General features: G+C 36.6%; 1 protein-coding gene across 2 annotated transcripts in view; it reads right to left on the bottom strand.

Moving 5' to 3' along the window:
* Positions 1–3380: 3380 nt before the first annotated feature.
* NEDD4 (NEDD4 E3 ubiquitin protein ligase) overlaps positions 3381–22023 on the bottom strand; it is a 33009-nt gene continuing 14366 nt past the window's right edge. Inside the window, exons 2-25 of one of the 2 annotated variants that reach the window (XM_054388115.1) lie at positions 21894–21944; positions 21540–21601; positions 20107–20209; positions 19075–19244; positions 18310–18427; positions 18007–18174; positions 16183–16248; positions 15401–15520; positions 14742–14948; positions 13796–13873; positions 13502–13556; positions 13353–13411; positions 12420–12485; positions 10818–11047; positions 10128–10249; positions 9958–10028; positions 8454–8549; positions 7755–7828; positions 7546–7606; positions 6912–6971; positions 6711–6818; positions 6050–6146; positions 3564–3636; positions 3381–3483 (exon numbers count right to left, since the gene is read on the bottom strand). In XM_054388115.1, coding sequence (XP_054244090.1) covers positions 3381–3483; positions 3564–3636; positions 6050–6146; positions 6711–6818; positions 6912–6971; positions 7546–7606; positions 7755–7828; positions 8454–8549; positions 9958–10028; positions 10128–10249; positions 10818–11047; positions 12420–12485; positions 13353–13411; positions 13502–13556; positions 13796–13873; positions 14742–14948; positions 15401–15520; positions 16183–16248; positions 18007–18174; positions 18310–18427; positions 19075–19244; positions 20107–20209; positions 21540–21601; positions 21894–21944 — 2418 coding nt within the window. Of the gene's footprint in view, positions 3484–3563; positions 3637–6049; positions 6147–6710; positions 6819–6911; positions 6972–7545; positions 7607–7754; positions 7829–8453; positions 8550–9957; positions 10029–10127; positions 10250–10817; positions 11048–12419; positions 12486–13352; positions 13412–13501; positions 13557–13795; positions 13874–14741; positions 14949–15400; positions 15521–16182; positions 16249–18006; positions 18175–18309; positions 18428–19074; positions 19245–20106; positions 20210–21062; positions 21079–21539; positions 21602–21893; positions 21945–22023 lie in introns of both variants that reach the window. The other variant, XM_054388116.1, reaches the window with a different exon arrangement.

Genomic DNA, 22023 nt, shown 5'->3' with positions numbered 1-22023 from the left:
TTTGGTCACAACAACCCCAACTGACACTACAGGCTTAGGGAAGAGTGGCTGGAAAGCAGCCTGGTGGAAAAGGATCTGGGAGTGCTGGTTGACGGCCGGCTGACCATGAGCCAGCAGCCAGCCTAGGTGGCCAAGGGTATCCTGGCCTGTATCAAAAACAGTGTGTCCAGCAGGAGTAGGGAAGTGATTGTGCCCCTCCCCTCAGCCCTGGTGAGGCCACAGTATATTTGGGCATAGAACAGACTTTACAGTCCGCATGTCCAGATAAGAGCAAGAAGGCTGGTGAGGGGTCTGGAGAATGGCGTAGGAGGAGCAGTTGAGAGAGCTGGAGTTTAGTCTGAAGAAGAAAAGGCTAAGAGGAGATCTTACTGTTCTCTACGACTACCTGAAAGGAGGTTGTAGTGAGCCTGGTGTTGGTCTCTCCTGCCAAGTAACTAGCGATAGGACGAGAGGAAATAGGTTTAAGTGGTGCCAGGGAGGTTTAGATTGGACATTAGGAAAACCTACTGAGAGAGTAGTGAAGCATTGGTGGAGTCGCTATCCCTGGAGGTGTTCAAGAAGCGTGTAGATGTGGATATAGCTTTAGGGTCATGGTAGCTGGGTTACAGTTGGACTCAATTATCTTAAAAGGTCTTTTCCAACCTTAATGATTCTTTGATTATTAATGCACAAGAAAGTAGCTATGAAAACTCTCATCCTTAATGTCATGGTAAGTACAGCTGGGACAGAGCCCTGCTAGGAACTGTGCTCCTGGTAAAAGAAATAGGTAAGTGTTCATAGTAGCATCTTTGGAACTGTCTCCCCAAAAATCTAAGTGTATGTGTTTCAGGAAACACAGAGGTGTGATGTGCAGAAAATACAAGTACAGAAGGCACAGGCAGCAGACTCAAGGGTCGAGAAAAAGCCTTTCTTCTGATGTCAAAAGTGTCACAGGCTTCTATACTCATCTTGGGAATCTCCACTCACCACCTGCCCAAGCATGGCCCTCTCTCCCAAGCAGCCCCCTTTTTATACTCACTCAGTGGTTTGGTCTTTTGCCTCTAAAAGGTCTTTGCAATAACCTCATGACCTCTTGCTATCACCCTCCCCCATGCTACAAGTCTGCTCACTTCTCCTGTAGCTTTCATGGAGCCCACAGCAGAGCTCCTGCAGACAAGGCCACCTATGCCCCAGCTCTGCAGAGAGGGACCAGGTACTCTGGCCCATGACCTGGCAGCAGCATCCTTCTCCAAGTGATTCGCACAGCTGGTACTTGGGACCAAGTCCTGTGGGGCACATCCCCACCACTACTGGGTAGTCTATGCTGTCTGGAGCAGAGTTGAGGGGCCCCTTCCACATCCCTGCCACACTCTGAGTGCTCACCTGCCAACCAGCTGTGAAGGGTGTCCCTACAGTAGAAGATGAGGAGAGAGTCAGTTGGTATTTCTGTGGGGTCTCTCCACCTTTGCCTGTCTGCTGTGTGGCATTTCTAGGCTGGCTGTACAATGAGGGCTCACAGCAACCTAGAGCTTTCATAAAAACCTGGTGTTAGTTTTGCAAGGACTGCATGGGAGCAGTGTATTGTAGTGGAACTGCTGCCCCAGTCTACCTAGAAGTACTAAAATTACTGAATTCTTGCTATGTCAAGAGTACTGATTTGCACTTCAAAGAACTGAGTCACAATGTATTTAGAATAAACTTTTATTTACTGCTTTCAGGATCCTTATTTTATACTTTAAAGTTTACAAGAAAACCTGCTATATCTAAATCTTTACAGATTTACTGATATATCTTTCTTGTTTTACAAAACTGCATATAGATTTGGGAAATTTGTATAAGTTACCTTTATTTACATGTAATATTCTCAGTCCTAATGACCTAGTTGAAGAATAAAACAAAGTGGGATTTTAAATATCCCTTAAGACCCATTACATTTGTTACATAATTTACATATCTTTGTAGAGAGATGTGCTACACTTCCTTGCATATTTATAAAGACTGTGACTAAACAGAAATTTGCTGACCAAAAGCTAGGTACTGTAATTTCCTTAGATCATATTTGTAATAATATGTTAAAATTAGAGCAAGCCAAGTATATAAACTGATTTTTTTCTTTTAGAACTAACTTTGTTAATAATTTTAACCAGCACTTGCTCAAAAAAAGTGTTAAAATTAATAAAAAAAATACCCACATTTACAAAATAAATCAAACTAGTATTTATAGGACAAGTTGATCTACAATAAATTGCACATTGTTGCTTATGACTTTGGTTACACTGTGTTAACAAATTTGGTTTCTAGACTAACAGTGGAGAAAAAATAATATAAAAATGCAGCTATAGAAACTAGCATAACCTGTAAACATATTAGAGAACCAAATTCTGCACCTGGTGACACATGCACAAGCTCCACGCAGTCAGAAGTTTGCATGTATCAGACTGCTGAATTTGGCCCAGAAAACCCTGTAAACATGTCATTTATTGTTACGTAGTGCAATACCGCAAGAATGGATAATAAAGGCCTCTAACTACCAGTAACTAACACTGACTGATATCCAGACAAATTTCACTTAAAGATTCATTTGTGGCAAAAGGCCGAATTGAAACTATTACAAATTTATCCCAAAAAGTGATGACCAACCAATAAACCAATGACAGTATACAAATTCAGACAAGAAAAAGGATGTAAGTTCTTGTTACATTTCAGAATTATGCTGCTTATCTTGTTTTATATAAAAATCCTGGGGTTTTTGCATTGTTAACAAAAGCGAGTTAAAAACAAATCTAACAAATAAAACATGTCAGCAAGCTGATGTTCTACGAAATGATGGCTGATGAAGCAAAAAAAAAAAAAAAAACCACTTCCATGTTTCACCTCATATGCTGAATTGCAAAGTGCTTACAGCACGTCGGCAGCAAACAGCTTGAAGCAGCACAGATTATGATATTGCATTACACGAAGTTTATTGGCTTAGTTTTTGGTTTCGCTTTGTTAAAAACAGTTTAATAATTTCAGTTGTTCCTCTTAAAGCAGCAAGTCAAATTTATACCCCCTGCAAAGCTTTCTTCACAGTTTTACTTCAGTAGTTTACTGCAGAGCAGTCTGTCAAATACTGTAGAAGAAGCCACTGCTTCAAAACATTTTAATTTTTTTTACTTACTTGGCACTGGCCCATCCAATGTCTATGTTCTAGTTTTTAGCAAAGTACACAAGACTGGGGAAACAGCAAAACACATTTCCAAAAAGTTAGTGAATTTTTAATACTTATTTTACAACTGATACTCTGACAATTCAATAGCCATGTGATTAAAAAAATTGGTAGTCCCTGGAAAATTCAAATTTGTTTGTAAACCCTTGAAATGAAATTGCACCACTGGACCATTATGATTTATGTCTGTATCTTAATCGACCCCATCAAAACCCTGAGTATTTTCAATCGCTAGTAGAAGTTTATCCCACAAATCTTCAAACGACTCGTATGGAGGCAAATCCAAGCGATTAAAGCTGAAAAACAGATGAAGACTCTTAAGTAATCTATCACTCTTTACTAATGAACATTGTAATTAACTAAACTAAATACTCACCAGGTATGAGCTCTTGGCAGTTTTTCAGGGGTACCCCACTGCTCAACTGTAAACAACTGTGGTCCATTTGAACCTGCAGGAAAGAATACATCATTTTCACCCCATTATGAGATTCTTTTATAATTAGAAATTCAAATTATTGAATACTTTGGATTTTTGTAATCAAATTCTGACATTAGTAGGAGCTATCAAAACACTCACTAATGGTTGCTAACGCCAATTCACTTACAGCAAGAAACGCCCAAATGATACGTCTTAATTCCAAGACATTTTTACACCTTAAGCTAAGAAGTTGTAAAACCTAAATGTATATGTATAGTAGTTGGCACTGTTCATGACAACATGCCAAGTTCTATAACCTGGCAGAAAGCATTCTTTCTCCACCTTCACTTACACAGATTGAGAACTTTTTGAAATATGGCAACCATGTGTGCACTCTAGGGATGTACACATGCACCCAATAGCAAGTGCAGCGCTAGCTAGGCCTGTGCCTTACAGCATGTACAAAAGTTAACTCTTAACTCTTGCCAAGTGGATGCAAAGGGCATTTTGTAACAATTTCCTTAAGGTGTTCAAAGCATCCGCGCACGTCTGGTGAAGACTGTGTAGTTTAAACAATAATTAAAAAAATAAATTTAAAAAAATCAACAATCATAGATATGCCAGTAGTTGTGGGAACACTATCAGCTCTTCCTCTTTAGTTTCTTCTTTGGTTACATGTTTCTTCAATGCAGAAGGCTGGTTAGAAAAGGTAACTAGTGAATGCCTGGAATAAGAATGAAGCAGAGAAGCAGCTCTGTCACTGATGATACATTTTACCACGACATGATAAAGCTCCCTTTTAACACCTAGGTAAGAGTAAGTCTGCATTTTAGTTATTTAACTAATTAACTAGAGACAGACAAAGCAGAGCGAGGGAAAGACAAGACATATAAAAAAGCCACGCCTGTTCAGTGTCATAGCTCTCAAATTTCGGTGGATTTGCTCCCGGACACCAAGCACTCCCTTTTTATGAGCAGAAATGCCTCTCTGGGCCACCAGAGGGAGATCTCCTGCTTAGGAAAGCCAGGTCCAGAGCTGCAGCCCCCAGGTGGGACGGGAACTCCCACAGCGGCAGCCCCGTAGCAGCAAAAAGCCACATACCAACGGGAAGCACAGGAGAACCTACAGTTCTTCAAATAGAAGCAGGTACTGGAAATGTAATTGTGACTGGGGTTTAGTGAGGATGGCATGCTGGCCACAGTAAAGCAGAAGTGAGAGAAACAAACAAAGCACTGTGCAAAACAACTGTTAATTGAATTGTTCATTCATGAGTGAAAAGAACTACTAAAAATGAGTTGGTCAGAAAACAAGATGCTCCTAATCCCTGAGCAGAGGGAAGCTAAGGGCTCCAAGAGTTACTTTCCCTACATCATTCCTTAGTTCCTTCTCCAGTAGTGTTTTTAGACAAAAAACCCATGGCAGCAGAATTCTGATTGGGTTCCACTGAAATAAGCATGTGCTTTAAACTCCAACAGCACAAAGTTTCAAGCCAACAGCAGGCACATGTCTCAAGTCTGCAGAGGGCACTGCTCTTCCCACTGGAACTCACAAGTCCTTCACTGAGAATAGAAATATAAACCCAGTATTCATGAAGACAGAAATGGAGAGACATGGTAGGTGGTGGTTGTTCACAGTTCTAGTGTTTTATAAAACAAATTACTGTCTTTTTTATGAAGAAGGAAATGTTTATTCAAATATGCAAGTTAGGCTATTCAGTCAGTTGTGTAGGACCTCAAGCACTTTAGCATTAATAAAGTAATCTAGCAGAAAACGCAATAGCCGATGGCACCTGGAAACAGACTTCCCATAAGCAAAACACTTCTCCACCCTTTATGGGTTGTTCTATCTGCTTGCCTACAGCGGGTTCTCTGGTTTGCTATGGAAACCTGCTCTCTGATGCTATTTCCTTGCTTAAGTCTCTGCACTATAGGCTCACTACGTTTCTTCTGGCATTATGTTTAACCTGTGTCATTTCAGTGGTCCTCTTTAGAGTATATCCTTACAAATAATTGTATCTGTACAATTGTGGCTTTTGAGCAGATAAAAGCAGCTGGGGAACTTAGGAGAATGTGAAGTTAACTGCTGATGCCAGCAATGTCTTTATAATTGTATCTTAGATAATGAAGAATTTTCTTCAAGCTCTATTGGGTGTTACACAGGGATTTTCGCAGCTCTTTAGAACTTTAAAAATCCACATTAAATTGAGAAGTCCTCTACATTTACAGACTTCCAAAACCAGAACTAAAATATTTATAGAACATGGAAAATGTGTGATCTACATGACTCTTCTTTAACTTAGCTTCTTGTAACTGTCACTATATACTAATATGCTTTAAAAATCTGAAAAAATTATGTGCCTGTCCTATATTTGAAGTCAAATATCATGACAACATCAATATCATATTCTCTGTTACTTAATTGTGAATGTAATCATAAGCACTCACCATACAGCTCAGCAAACCCATTCATAGGTACACGTGATGTGCCAGTAACAAACTGAAGCAATCTTATTCTTTTTTCAGAGTCCATCATTACGACTGCCTATGTATGATAATTATTACAATTAAAGATTTATATTTACAGGTTTAAGCTAGTAGATTTATGTAACAGTTTCTACCTCTAAATTGTTATCCTTTATATTTATATATACACATATGGCTTTTCTTTTTTTTAGTGACACAGTCTACTTCTTTGTCTATGGCTAAAAGCTATCAAGTCAACAATTTTTTTTAATGGCACCGTAACAAGAGCATGGTTACTGGCTTAGAAGGCTGTTAAAATACTTCCCTTGAAGATTTGGCCCCTACTTTCTTTGAAGTTTTCTGATGTTATGAACTAACAGCCAAATTCCTGTAATTTATTAAACAGAAGAGTTTAACACCTCTTTAGTGTAACCATGCCAAAAAGACTAAGAGAAATATTTTTAACTCCAGTCAGACAGTGTATTTACATTCTTACCATGCATCTCATCTTAGTTTTCTTATTATCTTTCTTAGGAATTTTAATGGTAAAATAGTTATCTTCCTACTGATGAACCACACAAACAAGCACAGCTGAAAGGCAGCAGCTTTTTAACAGGTTGTAAGTAAAAGAAAAACATAATACCTTCCAGAACCACTGTATTACTTGATGGTTTATGTTGTAGCCATTTTTGTATTTTGTATGTAGTTTCCAATCAGCCACATCCACATCTCCCAGTCCACACATTAATAACTACACAGAAAACAAAAACCACAAACCACCGAAGTTTAAGTCCATAACGTTAAGTTTCAACACAATTTGTTTTCTTTTTCCTGATGCACTTACCTCTAGCTCATTTTCATCAAAAATTTTAATGAGATCCTGCGGTATTAGTTCAAAAAAACCCTAAAAAGAAGAAAGAAATTTAAAAAAAAAAAATCAAGTCAGCATTTTTGTTCAGAGAACAATATTTAGATGCTTTAGGAAACAGAGGTATGTCAAGTATCAATACATGAAAGAGAGATGTTTGGACACCTGCAGTCCCCAGTTTGGTTATAGCTGTTTTAGTTTGGATTTCTCATACCTTTATTGTGCAGTATTGAATAGTGAAGATCTAAGTCTGAATGTCATACATGTAATATCATTTATACAAATAAGGACAAACCAGCTAGTTAAAACTAATAGAATTAAATTAGTTTTTATTGCTGCAGTGTTCATTTAATAGTTTGCAATACCTATAAAGCTGTCAACATGGACTGAAAAATAAGCAGTTTTTTTCAATGTTAAACACCTCAGTAAAATATACCAAAAACATTTTTAAATCTGAAGTAATTAAAATCTGACACTACAGATGATATCACAAAGATAGTATGCCTTTTGTATAGCTGTAACAACATGATTTGTGTGTCTTCAGGATGTCTAAAAAAAGCTTAAGATTAGATGCAATGAATTCTTAGAGTTTTTGTAATTCAAATTGTACCTCTTTAAAGGCTGCCATTTGTTTCTGTACTCTGCTCACAAATCTCCACTGAATTACAAGACTGAAAAAAAAGAAAACCAAAACCATTTAAAATAAAATCAATTTGTATATAAAGTAACAACTTCATTTGGTTAATACTACTACACAGAGCCTCTATGAATAGAGGGGCAATTCACTGAGATACATTGCATGTAGTGGCCTCTACTCACTGAATGTAGTCTCTCTTGTTCTTGTTGGTGACAACTATATCTGATCCACCACTCTTCAGTTCATGTTGATGGGTCTAAGAGTAATACAAAGAGTAGTATTTAAATGAGATTAGCATATAATTAATATATTAATATTGTGTAATTTAGTTAATTCTTGAAGACTGCAGAATTTGAGAACTATGAGAAACAAAGCTATTTTCACAGGTTACCCGAATAAACAGGATTTGGTTGTTTGCTGCTTAAAAAGTAAAAAAAAAAAGCTCAACAAAACCAAACCAAAACAAACCCACAAGAAACCTATTCAGGGATGTCAGACTGCATTCTTCCTGTTTCCACACAACAAATTTGCTTATTCCATTTCCAAAACAGCTCATTCTTTCCAGCCAATCATGTAAAAGCAACTGGTTATCTTAGTCTCAGTTACATTTACAGCAGTAGCTACATTTGGATACAAGCATTACTTAAAAAAAGCAGAAGGTATTTTTCAATGCTCTGCTTATTTCCAAGTCCTTTATCACATCACAGCCAGGCTAACAGAGCACTGCACGAGAACATGCCAGCTAAAAGAAACGAGCGAACAAGCCAACCCAACTGTGAATGAAGGGCTTTTCTTAATACAACAGATAACATCAGCTAATTTCACAGGTCAAATGTTTTCTTTGACATTTTGTCTGCTCTACTTTACATAAACATTCTAACCTGGCCAAAAAGTTCTTCATCAACTATAAATCTCAGGTCCAGTTCTGTTGGATCATTTTCCAGAATCCACTTCAGAGAATTGTAATATTCACTATCCTGAGAGAGACCATTACAAAATAGTTATTACAGAATGGAGTATCCATCTTTTAATATGTAAGAGGCTCCATGACAGCCCAGTGAACTCTGCTAGACAGGATAAGCCTGTACTGGATACAGAGACTCTGCAAATGTACAAACTTATTTTTAAAAGACGTTTGAAACCTGAAGATTCAGCAATCTCAGGGCCAAAAATATCTTGTGTAGCAAAATGATGATGTCACAGCATTATTTGAAGTAAGGTATTTTGGACTCTTTTCTGTGTGTCATCCTGTATTTACCCTCTCATTATTATTAGGCATTACTAGAAAGAGCCTTAGGAAACGGAAAGTCAAATGTATCCTGGCCTACATTAAGAGAAGTCTGGTCAGTAGGCTGAGGGAGGTGATTCTGCCCTTTGCTCTTCTAAGACCTCATGTTCAGCTCTGGGGTCCCCAGCATAAGACAGACAGGGACCTGCAGCACATCCACAAAAAGGCCACAAAGGGGATCATGGAGCTGGAACACCTCCCCTCTAAGAACTCTTTCAGCCTGGAGAAAAGAAGGCTCCAGAGAGACCTTAAGTGCCTTCCAGCACTTAAAAGCAGCCTACAGGAAATATGGGGAGGAATTACGTAACAGCATGTGTAGTGACAGCATGCGGGGTAAAAGTTCTCAAGTGAAAAAGGGTAGATTTAACTTCAATATTAGGAAGAAATTCTTTATTGTAAGAGCGGTAAAGCACTGGAACAGGCTGCCCAGAGATCACGTGGATGCCCCATCCCCGGAACTGTTCAAAGTCAAGTTGAATGGGGCATTGTGCAACCCTATCTAGTGAAAGGTGTCCCTGCTCACAGCAGAGGACTTGGAATTAGATATTCTTTGAGGTCCCTTTCAACCCAAGACATTACATGATTCTATTGTACTGTAAAAAGAAAGACTGAATAAAAATCACACTGACTGTAACTACTCAAGATAGGAACCATTAGCAGGGAAACAAATAAGAGAATTCCCAAGTAACTGTTAGCATGAAAAGAACCCTCTTTCCATGGGGATGGCTGAACAACCTGCCTGCCTACGGGAAGTGCTGAATGAAATCCTCCTACTGCTTTGCTTGCATGCATGGCTTTGACTTTATCTATTGGACGGTTTTTATCTAAACCCACAAATTTTCTCACTTCCACCCTTTCAATTCTCTCCCTCATGCCACCAGGGGGAAGTGAGGGAGCAGTGGTGTGGGTCTGAGCTGCTGGCCAGGGTTAAACTACAACACAGACTTACACCTAAAAGACTTAGTCTAAAATCTCTTTGAATCATGCACTTTCAAACCCTCATAATGTCATTAAACATATATATACACACACACATATATATGTAAAAAACATCTGAGCACAAAATCCTAACATACATGGTAAAGCAAACTACATACCACAGACTCCATATCATGAAGCGTTATTGGTTTCTGGAGCATCATCTTGTAAAAAGGACGAATGAAAAAGGCTTTAAAAGAGAAAAAATACATTGAACTGTATGTAACTTAAAATTCAAAGTAAGTACAATATTAATCTAAATAACATATTACGTAAAGTAAATACTAACCATCCAAAAGTTTGCCATGGTAAACAGCCATTCCAGCTACACGACCAATAAACTTGAAGTAAGAGAGATGATCTTCATTGCAAAGTCCAGAGTTTGGGTTGATCTGTAGCGTATAGTTATCTCTGAAGTTGAGGAAGCAAGAGGAGAGAAAGAACAAACAAAATGTTGTATGATTGGAACAGTTCCACATTTGAAGATCTGAAAGACATCACTGGTTAAATCAGGTATTCCTTTTCATGAAGTTGAAAAAAATAATCATATTTGTGTTAATAAATCCCTAATTTAATATTAAACAATACTCAATAGAAGATTCTATTACCACAATAGGAATAACAGCTTTGAAATATCACAAACTACCTTTGTATGTCAGAGATAAACCAAAGAGAAGGTATTAACTCCTATTAAGTAGTTAGAATAACATTCTCTGCATCGTTTGTTAAATACTGTCTCTTCCCTAAGCTGCAAATGGCCTCAAGCATAGGCTTGTCTATGCAAAGATGACATGGCTTATGTTAGACTGCTGAAAAACAATTAATATAGGTACTGTCTCCACATTATTCTGTCAAAGAACTATGAGCAGACTATTGCAGTATTAACCCTACTGTCTGGGGGAGGCAGGGAAAGTCCATTCTTAAAGTAGGTATGAGAAATACAATTGAAGTGCTTTCCTTCCAGATGTGTACTACTTACGTAGCTGAATATTCGAACAATCCATAATAAGGATTAAACATTTCTTTAGAGAGAAGGAAGAACCATTCCCTGGCCACTCCTCCATAGTCTAGACCTTTTTCACCATCAAACTCAATCCACAGTCTTGCTTTAAGGAAATCCGCCCTCTTTACAGCTACGATTCTTCTGTAAGAATCTTCAAGGATTGCTGTGCGATGAATTTTCATTTCAAATCTATTTGGAATATCACTCTAAAAAAAAGAAAAAAATAACAGAACAAAACTCAGGTATGAAAATCCTGTAAACAGATAAAGAGTGGTACACAAATCCATTTTTTAAATAATTTGGAAATATAACGCAATATGATGGACAAGAGGCTTGATTTACATACAACTCAACTAGCATGGAGTTTCTGATACTAAGCTTCATTTCATACCAAGAAAACATTTTAAATATGTTCTTACTAGTAACAGCATATGCTCAGTTGTCCTTCATGCAGCAAGGCATAGAAACTTTTAACACTGAAAATTCAACACATTATAAGCTTTATTAAAAAAAACTTCCAGGTTTATAAATAAAATTATTCTGGAACAATTTTATCTGACTTATTTCATCTAGTTCACTATTCCAACTATTAAGCTAAGTGTCCCATTTTCTTACTGAAAATATGCATGATAAACAAATAGTACTCCAATACTAATAAATAAATAAATAAATAAATAAACTCACTCACTCCAATTAAAATCTGAAGTCACAGGAATAAATCACAAGGTTTATATAATTTATGACACAGGAACGTATTTAAATAAAAAATATCCAAGAAGCTCATATTTGCTGCTGACCTTTCAGAGTAAGCCCCTAGTAAGCCAGGAATAGAACTGCTAAATCATTAAACCGCTCTTTTCTTGATTTCACTTATTTTCAGCCAGTTTATTTCAGCAATTTCTTCAGAAAGGCTAGAGATAGACTTGGTAAGTAAAAAGTGAAGCATGGGTCTAAACTCAAAGGCCATTATTATACATATAAAATATCTCAAAAGGATACCAAGTTGGATTGCAGTTGTGTAAAGACTCATTGTTATCTGGATATCCAGATGCTATTTACAGTCGTCTTTGCTATGGATTATAAATATATCTGTCATTGTGACTTCAAACTAGCACTTGCAAATAAGATTCACAAACTTAAGGTTTTTATTTATTACAGTCACCTACCCTGAGATCAATATGACAGTACGGAGTTCTATCAGGACAGCTTACAATCTATTCTGAGAACTTCTATTTTCATATTGTGGGTTCCAAAACCTATTATATCCTAGATCAGTGATTTCCAAATTTTTGTGCTGCCAGCCTACTTGCAAGGTTCACAACTTTAACCTTTTAGAATTTCTACTTCATCATTTAGATTTTCAATCTTATCACTTGTCACTTGTGAAGTCATAAATCCTGTTATATTAAACACTGATTGTTACCAGCTTGATACTTCACAAATGTATTTGTGATCAGACAGTAAATCTAACTTCCCAAAGCACGTTAAAGTCTAATTTCCTTTCACTGTAACCTAAGCTTTCCTTTTTTTTCAGGAGCGTAAGTTTCTCAACCTGCTGGATTCCTCCTGATTACTAACCTGTTTCTTCAATTTCTTTCTGAAGAACTCGTATTTCCGCTTATAGTCCCTGGAATAAGGCACAGCCTTTAGGGAAAAAAAAAAATTAAAAAAAGGTTGAGATACTCTAACAATAAGAACTTATGAATTAGTCTGTATTTGTGAAGAAGACAATGCATTAAGTTCTCAGAAACAGGAATAAATGTTTTACAAAGTATTAGTGGAGACTTTCGGTTTATAAATATATGGACAGTTCACTACATCTGGAATGGAAGTACTTCTTTGTTCAGATCCTTTGCTCTAATCAGCTCAATAGAATATATCCTGTACTTCACTGTTAGCTGATGTGACTAAGATCACTGACTGGCACAAATCAAAGTGACCAAAATGCCTTTGGTCGCTTACATAACGCGTAGTCTTTCCTTGCTGTATCATAAGAGACCTGGCTACAAATACCTCTATTTTCCATGGACAGAGAAGGTTGTTTACACATGTGGGCTATTAATAAATACAGATATCATCTGAACACTAAAACCCGTCTCTAATTATAATGTGCACCGTCTTTGCAATTAGTTCTGGCAATTTCTTGCTTCAGATTACGTATCAAGGCTAGGTAATTATTTTTAAGTTGGAAAGTAACTTCATTCCTTTTAAAGCCATTGTCTTCCCCCCTGCCTTTCAAGTTTACTTTATGAATTGAGCTAGTTTTATTTTGGACATTGGGAGGGGTTGTGTTAGCTTCTTAGCCACTTAAAATCTGCCCCCCCGATAGGGGTTGCTTCTGACATTTAAAAGACAACTTCCACGGGAAGCTTTCTCACCAGTCTTTAAAAAGAATGAAAAAAATGCCTTGGTTTTATCTTCTAGACTGAGTATCTGACAAAAATGCAACAGTTTGGATTCTACTAATAGTATTCTTGAAAAAAAAAAGTGAAGCTACATAAGAAAGCTTACTGGTCCAGTTATTGCCACATTCTGCAGTCGAGGATCCTCCCACTGTGTTTTCTTTGTATCTGCAAGACATTTCTTAATTAGTTCTATTAATTTAGATAATGCTCAGTAATAAAATGATGACTGGAAGGAGAATACTATATTGTACATACTGTGGTTTATGAAGAATATTCTTCCATCTGTGTGAGTTCTCTCTTCCCACCCTGGCTGTAAGGAGGAGAGATTTCAATTATAAATTTTTGACCACACAGTTTGCATAGAATTGAATATGTTCAGCAGCTGAGGGCATTTCCCCTCTCCATGTGTTCTCGGCACTAGAATTCAAAATGGAGTATTTTCTGAACAAAAAAAGCAAGCTGCATTTTCTCATGTGCAAGTTTCAATAGTGCTAGCTTAAGAATGTTAGTTCCTGCTTCTACAGAACAAGTATAAAATGGTTTACTTACCGGTAATGGGCCTGGGTCTGCTGGATCTAGTGAAGCCTTTCTCCGTGGATGAGCAGAAACTTTTAGTCTTGGATCTTCCTTTGAAAACAAAAACAGGCAGCATGTTGAAATCCTTTTCTTTGTTTTTGCCTTTAATTTTTCCCTCTGTATTAATGATTGTGTAAACAATATGCCCAATATCAACTAGATAACTGGTGCATATTCTGCAGCCAGGTAGTTCCACATGTTTTCTGGCACACTTTGTGCTTTTTGGGTTTGGTGATTGGTTTTTGTTGGTTGGTTGGTTTGTTGGGGAGAATATGGGAAAAGTATTTGTGTTAAACCAGGTCTTTCCATAATCCTAAAGAAATGAATGTTCACTTTGAATTAATTTAATGCATTACTCTGTCTCTCATTCACCTGACAGTAATACCGACCTAGTCTTTAAAAGCTTAAGACCATGTATTAGCACTGCCTAGTGGTGTGCAGTGCCACTCTGCGGAGTTGCAGCTGTACAACTTCCTCATCCATATTGCAGCTGCATCTGGCCTGCTTAAGAATTTACAGAAATCTGCACTGTGCACTCTCCATGTGATAAATTCAAGGTAATGGATTTCCTATTGAAGTTTACAAAACTGATTTCTGTAGCAGCACACACAAACTATTGCAGTTTTATAGTTATGACAGACAAGTCATTTAGGAGATGCTTTACATCTGCAACCCAGATTCCTGGTATACATCAGTATTTAACTTGTTCCAAGCACCAATGCAGTTTGTCTCATTCACAGTCACAGAATAACAGGGGTTGGAAGGGACCTCTGAACTTTGTATTCTTATTGCATGTGTTTAACAGACACAACACAGGTATCTTGGCACTGAAGCAATTCACAGAAGCTTGCTGAAATCAGCAAAAGCTTTGACATGAGAGGAACTAGAACTTCAGTCCATGAGAGCAGTTTTCCATTACCCATGTTGTAGTTTTGGTATTGTGGTCAATAAAGAATGGTCTCCCATTGGGTGCATGCCGGACTTCCCAGCCTTTAGGGAGAAATCCTTGCTCCATTTCAAGCTGCTGATGAGAAGACTGTTGTGATGAATCACTTGATGTTGCTTGCGGTTGTCTTCCTGTAGAAATACTTTGTGCAGCTGACAACTGACCTGTTTCTGCAGCAGTCTATTTTAAATTACCAAAAAGAGAAAGATAAAAAAAAAATAAAAAGCCAATCAAAGCCCTGTAGAACAATGTATTTTTTCTATTAACCTAAGTTTTGGACTCCTGAATGCAGTTGCATAAAGCAAAAGCAAGACAATATATAGATTTATTTAGTCTAATATCAGCAACATTGACTAACAATCACCAAGGTTAAAAGAAGTCTGTCAGGCTTGTCCATCGACTATTACAGTCTAGAGGGATTTCTTACTACATTACTAGTGGAATGACCTGCTATAACTAATATTGTTCCTAACTCTGGCTGTATTCTCTGAGATATATTATGTAGTGCTTCATCAGTTTATACCCTGCAAGTGTTCTATTTCCAAGGCCTCTCTAAACTTTACTTCTGTTATGGGAGATGCTTAAAAGGTTAAGCGAATAAAAACATGAATAAATTAGAAGACAGACAGTACCTGTACGACTGGCTTTAACCAGGTAGTGGTTCTAGAATTGTGATCTATATAATATGACCTCCCTTTTTCATCTTGTCGTTCTTCCCAGCCCGGGGGTAATCCCGATGAAGTAGGCAACAACTAAATATTAGCAGTAACATAAGAAAAACAGTTAAGAGAACAATGAAACTGTGTAAAAGGCTTTCCTCTGTCAAATTAAACCCCACAAAACTATAACCCAGAAAGTTCATGATTTTTTGCCAACTAGATAAAATAGAAGAGCAGTGTAAGTCTTTACTGAACAGTATAAAGCAAAGGATTTTTTTTTTAAATTCAAGCTCCTTGTCTAAAAGCATTCAAGTATACCTGGTTTAGGTATGGCTGACCCAGTCAAATACTTCTAGCTATGAGCCTATAGTTTGCAGTGTTGCTGTGAAAACATAATGTAAGGATGGTGATACAGCTCTTAATTATAAAGCAATTGGTAAAAAAAAAACCCAACAATTCTTATCTTCATGGGAAGATTAATTCCTTCTGCAGGCTCTATCTATGCATTAAGGTAATGTTAAACCAAACCTACAAAGTTGGAATATGAAAGCTTTACAACTCCAATCTTGTTAGACTCATAATTGCAATTCTGTAAGGAGAGCTGTCAGAAGCAGAAGACCAAATCTTATTTTCAATGTTGGCATATAATACATAGGGTTTTGGTTTGTTTGTTTGTTTTTTAAAAAGGGGCTACATTAAGAAAATCCTTCAGGTACTCTGCTACACATGACTGTGTTTTCTGGAAAATGACGTACCACTGGGTGTGCAGGCTGCTCTTCAGCTCTGTATGTTTGCAGACTACCTCTTCTGCTGGAATGGTTCTTGAAGTAGTGAAAAGGAATGACATATTAGCTAATGTTACCACAGTTTAAACTACTACAGTTTTCATCTTGAATTAAGTGTCTTACTTGTTTTGAAATGCTAATGTAATAGAGTATTTTTGAAACTCCCGGATTTAACAGTGCCAGAAACATTAAGTTCACAGTGCCTACTACAACCTTAAATCAGCACAATACAAAGACTTGTGAAAGATTTGAAAACCCTAACAATGGATGATTTGGCATGTAAAACATTAAAACTAATTGCAACCTATTACATTGCTATTGAATTTACAGGATAGAACTTACTTGCCAGTATACTAAAGCCTGTAATATAATCAGAGCTAACAAATTTTCAGAGTAGATTAAGTTAATAAAGACAAGATGTGAGAGTGAGACATCAGTTGGAGAAGAGTAATTCAGTCCCTGGCTTAGCATAAGCATCCACCTTTCTGCCTAGAGCCATATTGAAATCTGCTAAAACTAAGCAATGGTATTTCATCTTACTCCAGATGTTCTCTGATAATTTAAAGGATTTTTCCCTGATTATTTGAAGGCTCTTTCCCTGCCTACCATCTATATCCTATATCTTTTCACAATACTTAAAAAAAAAAAAAAAAGTACAATTAAGCTTCACCACCCCTGCCCCCATCCTCTCATGGGGGGATGGAAGTGAAGGGAGGTAAGACTGTCATTCTAGATGGCTCTTGCAAATAATTTGAACATCTGCTTCCTTCTTTGCTTAGGGCACCCTAGCAAGCTGAAATAAGTTTCTTTGCTATCGATAGGATTCTGAATAGTAGAGATCAAGAAAAACTCACTCTGCTCTTTTCAGCAACAGTAGTGATGCATTTGTACAAACTTATGAAAACACAGTCAATTCCAAATTTACACTTGGAATAGCATTCTCAGCCTCACAGAGGCTACTAATTTTATTTAAATACCAAAATCTTACAAACTAAGATGGTCTGGGTCACCCTTACAGGCTTTTCTCAATGGACAGCAGGCTCCTCAAGTCACGTATCAAGTTACAAGGCTGTTTGTGGAGCTCGTATTTCACAAGACAGCTGAGCTCATTTAATTGCTTGCTACCACCAAAATGACAAGTCTCACTCCTGGCTATGTACTCCTGCTGCTTCCCCTTAGCCATCCTAATACTTGTCAGACAAGCTAGCACACTGTTTCAACTCGCTGAAACTGTGAATAAACAGAACTGCAAGAAAAAGAGAACAGCTTTCTGTTGGCTTTGCAAGCTGAACAGACTGAAAGGTCAGGTAAGTTTCATAACTGGTTCAAGGGCTGTAGAACTGTAAGAACAAGGTTCCTTTTTCCCTGCTACGGAGTCACTAAGTTTGTTCAGCACAAGGATGAAACTTGATCCCAATATTTACAATGAAAAGTGAATGATCTTAAAAAATGTCTCAATGGGAAAAGTAAACAATACAGCATGACATCCTTAGAAACAAGTTATCAGGATATAGACAGCTTCCTTAATCTGTAGTTTTCAGCAACACTCAGTATGGTACTAAAGTGAGAGGTAGATTCACAGACTGAAAAATAATTCATGCAGGTCTGCTTTAATCTCAATCAATAGCACCCTACATTAAAAGAAAAAATTCTTAAATTCTCCGCATTCAAGATTACATTAAAAACGTAACTCTTAAATTAATTATTTATGGACCTAATTATATCAGTAATAATATCTTGTGCAAAATATTACAGATATCTCTGTACACTAGAACTATCAGAAAAATAATTTACAGTGTAGGCTGCTGACTGGCCAGTAGCTGAACTTCCAGAGGTAGTAAGTCTGGTATTCAATTCTTCTGCCAGGTGAGTTTGTATGTCACAATTACTCTGTGAAAGAGGTATTTGAAGGTTCTGATTGCTATACATTGTTGCCTCATCTTCAGTTATAATTTCCCAGCTCTTTGAAAAAAAAAAAAAAGGAAAAAACAATTAAAAAAAAGGTAGTAGTTCCAAGCTACAGGTAGTTAAGACAAACTTTTTGACTAGATTAAAACGTTGCTTGCATTTCAGGAACGTTTAGAGACTGTTTTTTACCTCAGGGGAATCTCTGTTGTCTAGATTTTCTGTATCCTCTGATATCTGTCGCCGATGAGTGAACACATGTTGGGCCTCCAGCTGCACACTACCAATATCTGCAACAGCTACGTTGTCCCTGTTGGGGTGTGGAGGAAGTCAGCACCTGGTAGCCACATCTTCTTACCTTTCAACAGTAAGCTAAGCTAACAGCAAATCATTTTGGCAGATGAAAAAGTAATAGTCATGAGCTATGAAAATTAATTACTAGTTGAGAAGAATAAGCATTCATGTCAATGTGAAGTGCAAATTAATCTAAAGAATCATACAGCATTCCAAGTATTTGTTAATTCACATGCCAAATGAAAAAATGGAGAAAAAACAACAAAAAAAAAAAGGCAAAACACAAACAAAACCAAAACACAACACAAAGACAAAAAACCCCACACCAGAAACTGAAAAAACTCCAGGTAAATAATTTAACACAGTCCCTGCTGTTGAGGAAGAACTACGCTTAGAGCGGAAAATAGTTTCCATTACTACAGTTATCTTTTATCATTGCAACCAGTTTCTATCAGAATGCATACTTCAGAGAACTGGAAGAGTACTATGCAGTTAAAATGACCACTAGCTAGTCACAATATATGTGGGCTTTAAGGTTAAACTATGGAAACATCTCTAGTAATTCTCAAGCTGTTCATTTTCTAGTTCTCCTTGCTTTCAACATAATTAAAGTGAACTAGTTATAGTAATGTAAGACTTGAATTGTCAGGCCAAAAGACATACTGAGCAGTTGGTCTTTTCCACTGTGTTCTTCTGAATTCATGATTGACATAGTAGGTCCTGCCAAGGATGTCTTGCCTTTCTTCCCAGCCTGAAGGCAGCGGAGGAGATTCCTCCTGTTGCTGTTGTGGTTGGCTAGCAGCATCTGGTTGGTCCAGTATAATCCACCCTGGCTAAGAAACATAACATTAACTGAGTTTAATATTACCAAAACTGAGAAAGTATCTTAACTTATTAAACCACCCCTCTTTCAACTAAAACGCAGTTCCACTACATCTTAATCCAGCAGGATTGGCTCTGAGGTTTATTGTGTATATTTCTCAAGACATAATAGGATGAATTATGAACACAGAACACAATTTCCTTAAACAGATGAGCATCCAAAGATGTTTGTTCCAGGAAAATGAACAGCATTCACAGAATAGACTTCTAAAAAATAAATAAGTTTCACTTAACACATATGGTGCAAACCAGTAAGATCAGCATACCATTTTGTAACAGAAAGTTTTACTGCAGCAAAGATGGTAATGCTAATTGGAGTTATGTCTTGAAAACCACTGATCTAATTGAATATGCTTGCAAAAGACTACAAATGTCAAGCAGTAAGATCAAAATATCCCTATAAATCCAAAGGAGTTGAAATTCTAAAGTCAGCAAGATGTCTGTGCCTGGGGTCAAACAACATTAAACAGCAGCAGAAATACTGGGCAATGGTACTTCCATTAATTCTAAAACAAGTAAGTTACACAGACTCATGGCAAGTCAGCACTAGAACAAAACCAGAGTCCAATGTATGTTTTCTTCTTCAGATATAATGACAAACGCACAGCTTTCGTCAGAAAAGCCGCTTCCACATTTTTATGCAGAGTTCCAACTTTCATGTAAGATACAAGCAATCACTTTTAACTGGTCTGGTTTTTCCTAAAACCCTATTTATAAGCTTATTGATTACTAACATCCACTTTTACTGTTAACTACCCTTAGCAGCTGAAGACATTTGCTTGGTTTTTCAGAAATAAACACATCTTTTCCCACCTCTAATTCTTCAGCCTGTTCTGTGGTTTCCTCTTCAGACCCATTGCTTTTAGGTAAATAGGTCATTTTTAATCTAAGGTGGCCTTTAACTCTTGATTTATGGCTACAGAAGAGAAAAGAAAAAGTTCTTATTGCACACTTACAAAATTGTCACCTGGAAGTAAAATAAATAGCTGAGAAAACACAGCAAGAGGATTATTCTAAGCTTCTCAACACAAACTCGGCTTTTTATAGTTTAATTGCATTCTGTAACAGGATTAAGGCTTTAGACTTCGGAGTACAACTTGTTGTTATGTACCACAACTGGAAATCTTTGCAACAGTCTTCTGAAAACTTCCCCAGTAATGTGTAATGATGAAGAGCAAGAAAATAAGAATAATGACAATTTAATTCACATAATTACAATAATGACTTTGTGCAGACAAGCTATGAAACATTTTTTCAGCCTACAGGACTACTTTTTCCTATAACTTTAAGTTAAGGCACCCCCAAAACCATTTCAAATTGGACTATTATAAACATTTTCATTCAGATAATTTTGGTTTCTGAAAAACCCATAAGCCTTTGAAAGGGGAAGTAACGTATCTTAACTTTCCAATAAAGTAATTAATTTGGAATATTAACATCTTAATAGTTCTTACTCAGCTTGAGGCACTGATACAGTATTAACTTTCTTATTAATATTTTTCTCTGAGCAAATGCAAGTATGAGCAAAATTTAAGAACGTGTGTTGACAATACTAAAGTATCTAAAAGTGACTAGAAGATTTCAAGGCAGAAAAGTGCCCAAAACCTGTCACAGTATCTCTTAAAACAAAGCACTGCCAAATTCATATGGTAGCCACTACAAGAAAAGGTCATACTCTTGACTAACAAATAGATACAATAAATACTATTCTTCATACATTTATAGGATAGGAAATGTTAATTCAGAAAAACAGGAGACCAAAATGAAACTTGACAGCTACTAGCTCTGTTAAAACAATTGATGTGTGAAAAACAGGAAGTGTAAAATATTTTTTAAATACTTCTGTGGCTGAGAATGACAGATCCCACATGTTTTGATATTCCTTCTAAATTGGTATTTTACAGATTTTATTTCCAATGGCAGTTGCTGAAAACTGCTCAGATTTAGGTTAAGAATCTACCTTTTAAAAACAAACACAAAAAATTTAACACTAATATCAGTGCCAAAGTGTTACTTTAAAAACCCTTGAGTTTAACAGGCCTTCCTAAATGTTAAACAGCTTTTTACTTTTACATATATTATTATTTAAACAAATGTTCTTTAGTAGAAGGACAAATACTTACCCCACTGATGCTCAATTTCTTTGATGAAAGCAAAATGTTATGACAATATTTACATATGTATGTACATTATGTAACAGCATTGTTTATCTATGCAAGTCAGAATTTTTATGTTTGTTTACTAACCTTCTTGGATGAAGAACAAAATCCTTAAATGTATATGGTCTCTCCATACTTGGATTTTCTGTCTGGAGTAATTTTTTTTTCAAGAAAAATCAGTATCAAACATGTGAAGTCAAATAAAATTATCAGAAATTTACAAGGAGTTTCTTTAAAGGACATAACATTTTTTTAAACTTAAATTATACATTTAGGTAGAGTAATAGCAATCCCACCTTAATCTTCCTAATAAAATGAATTTCCCATTTTAAGGAGGGGAAAAAAGAAACAAACAAAACAACAGAAACCCACCAAACAATCAAACAAAACCCCCAAAAAAACACAACCAAAACTAAAACAACAACAACAAAAAATACAGACCGGTAACTGATAAAGAGGAATATCCACTTGCCCAAGAAAATCATCTCGAGTCTATGGAAAATAAAAACAAACAAAAAACACAGAAAGTTTAAAGTTGCAAGCTGTTTTGAAAACATTGTTCCAAACTCCT

Source organism: Indicator indicator, chromosome 16 (genome assembly GCF_027791375.1).
Source record: "Indicator indicator isolate 239-I01 chromosome 16, UM_Iind_1.1, whole genome shotgun sequence".
Taxonomy (NCBI): domain Eukaryota; kingdom Metazoa; phylum Chordata; class Aves; order Piciformes; family Indicatoridae; genus Indicator; species Indicator indicator.
Note: the sequence above shows the minus strand (reverse complement) of the source record. Positions and strands in the feature narration are given on the sequence as shown.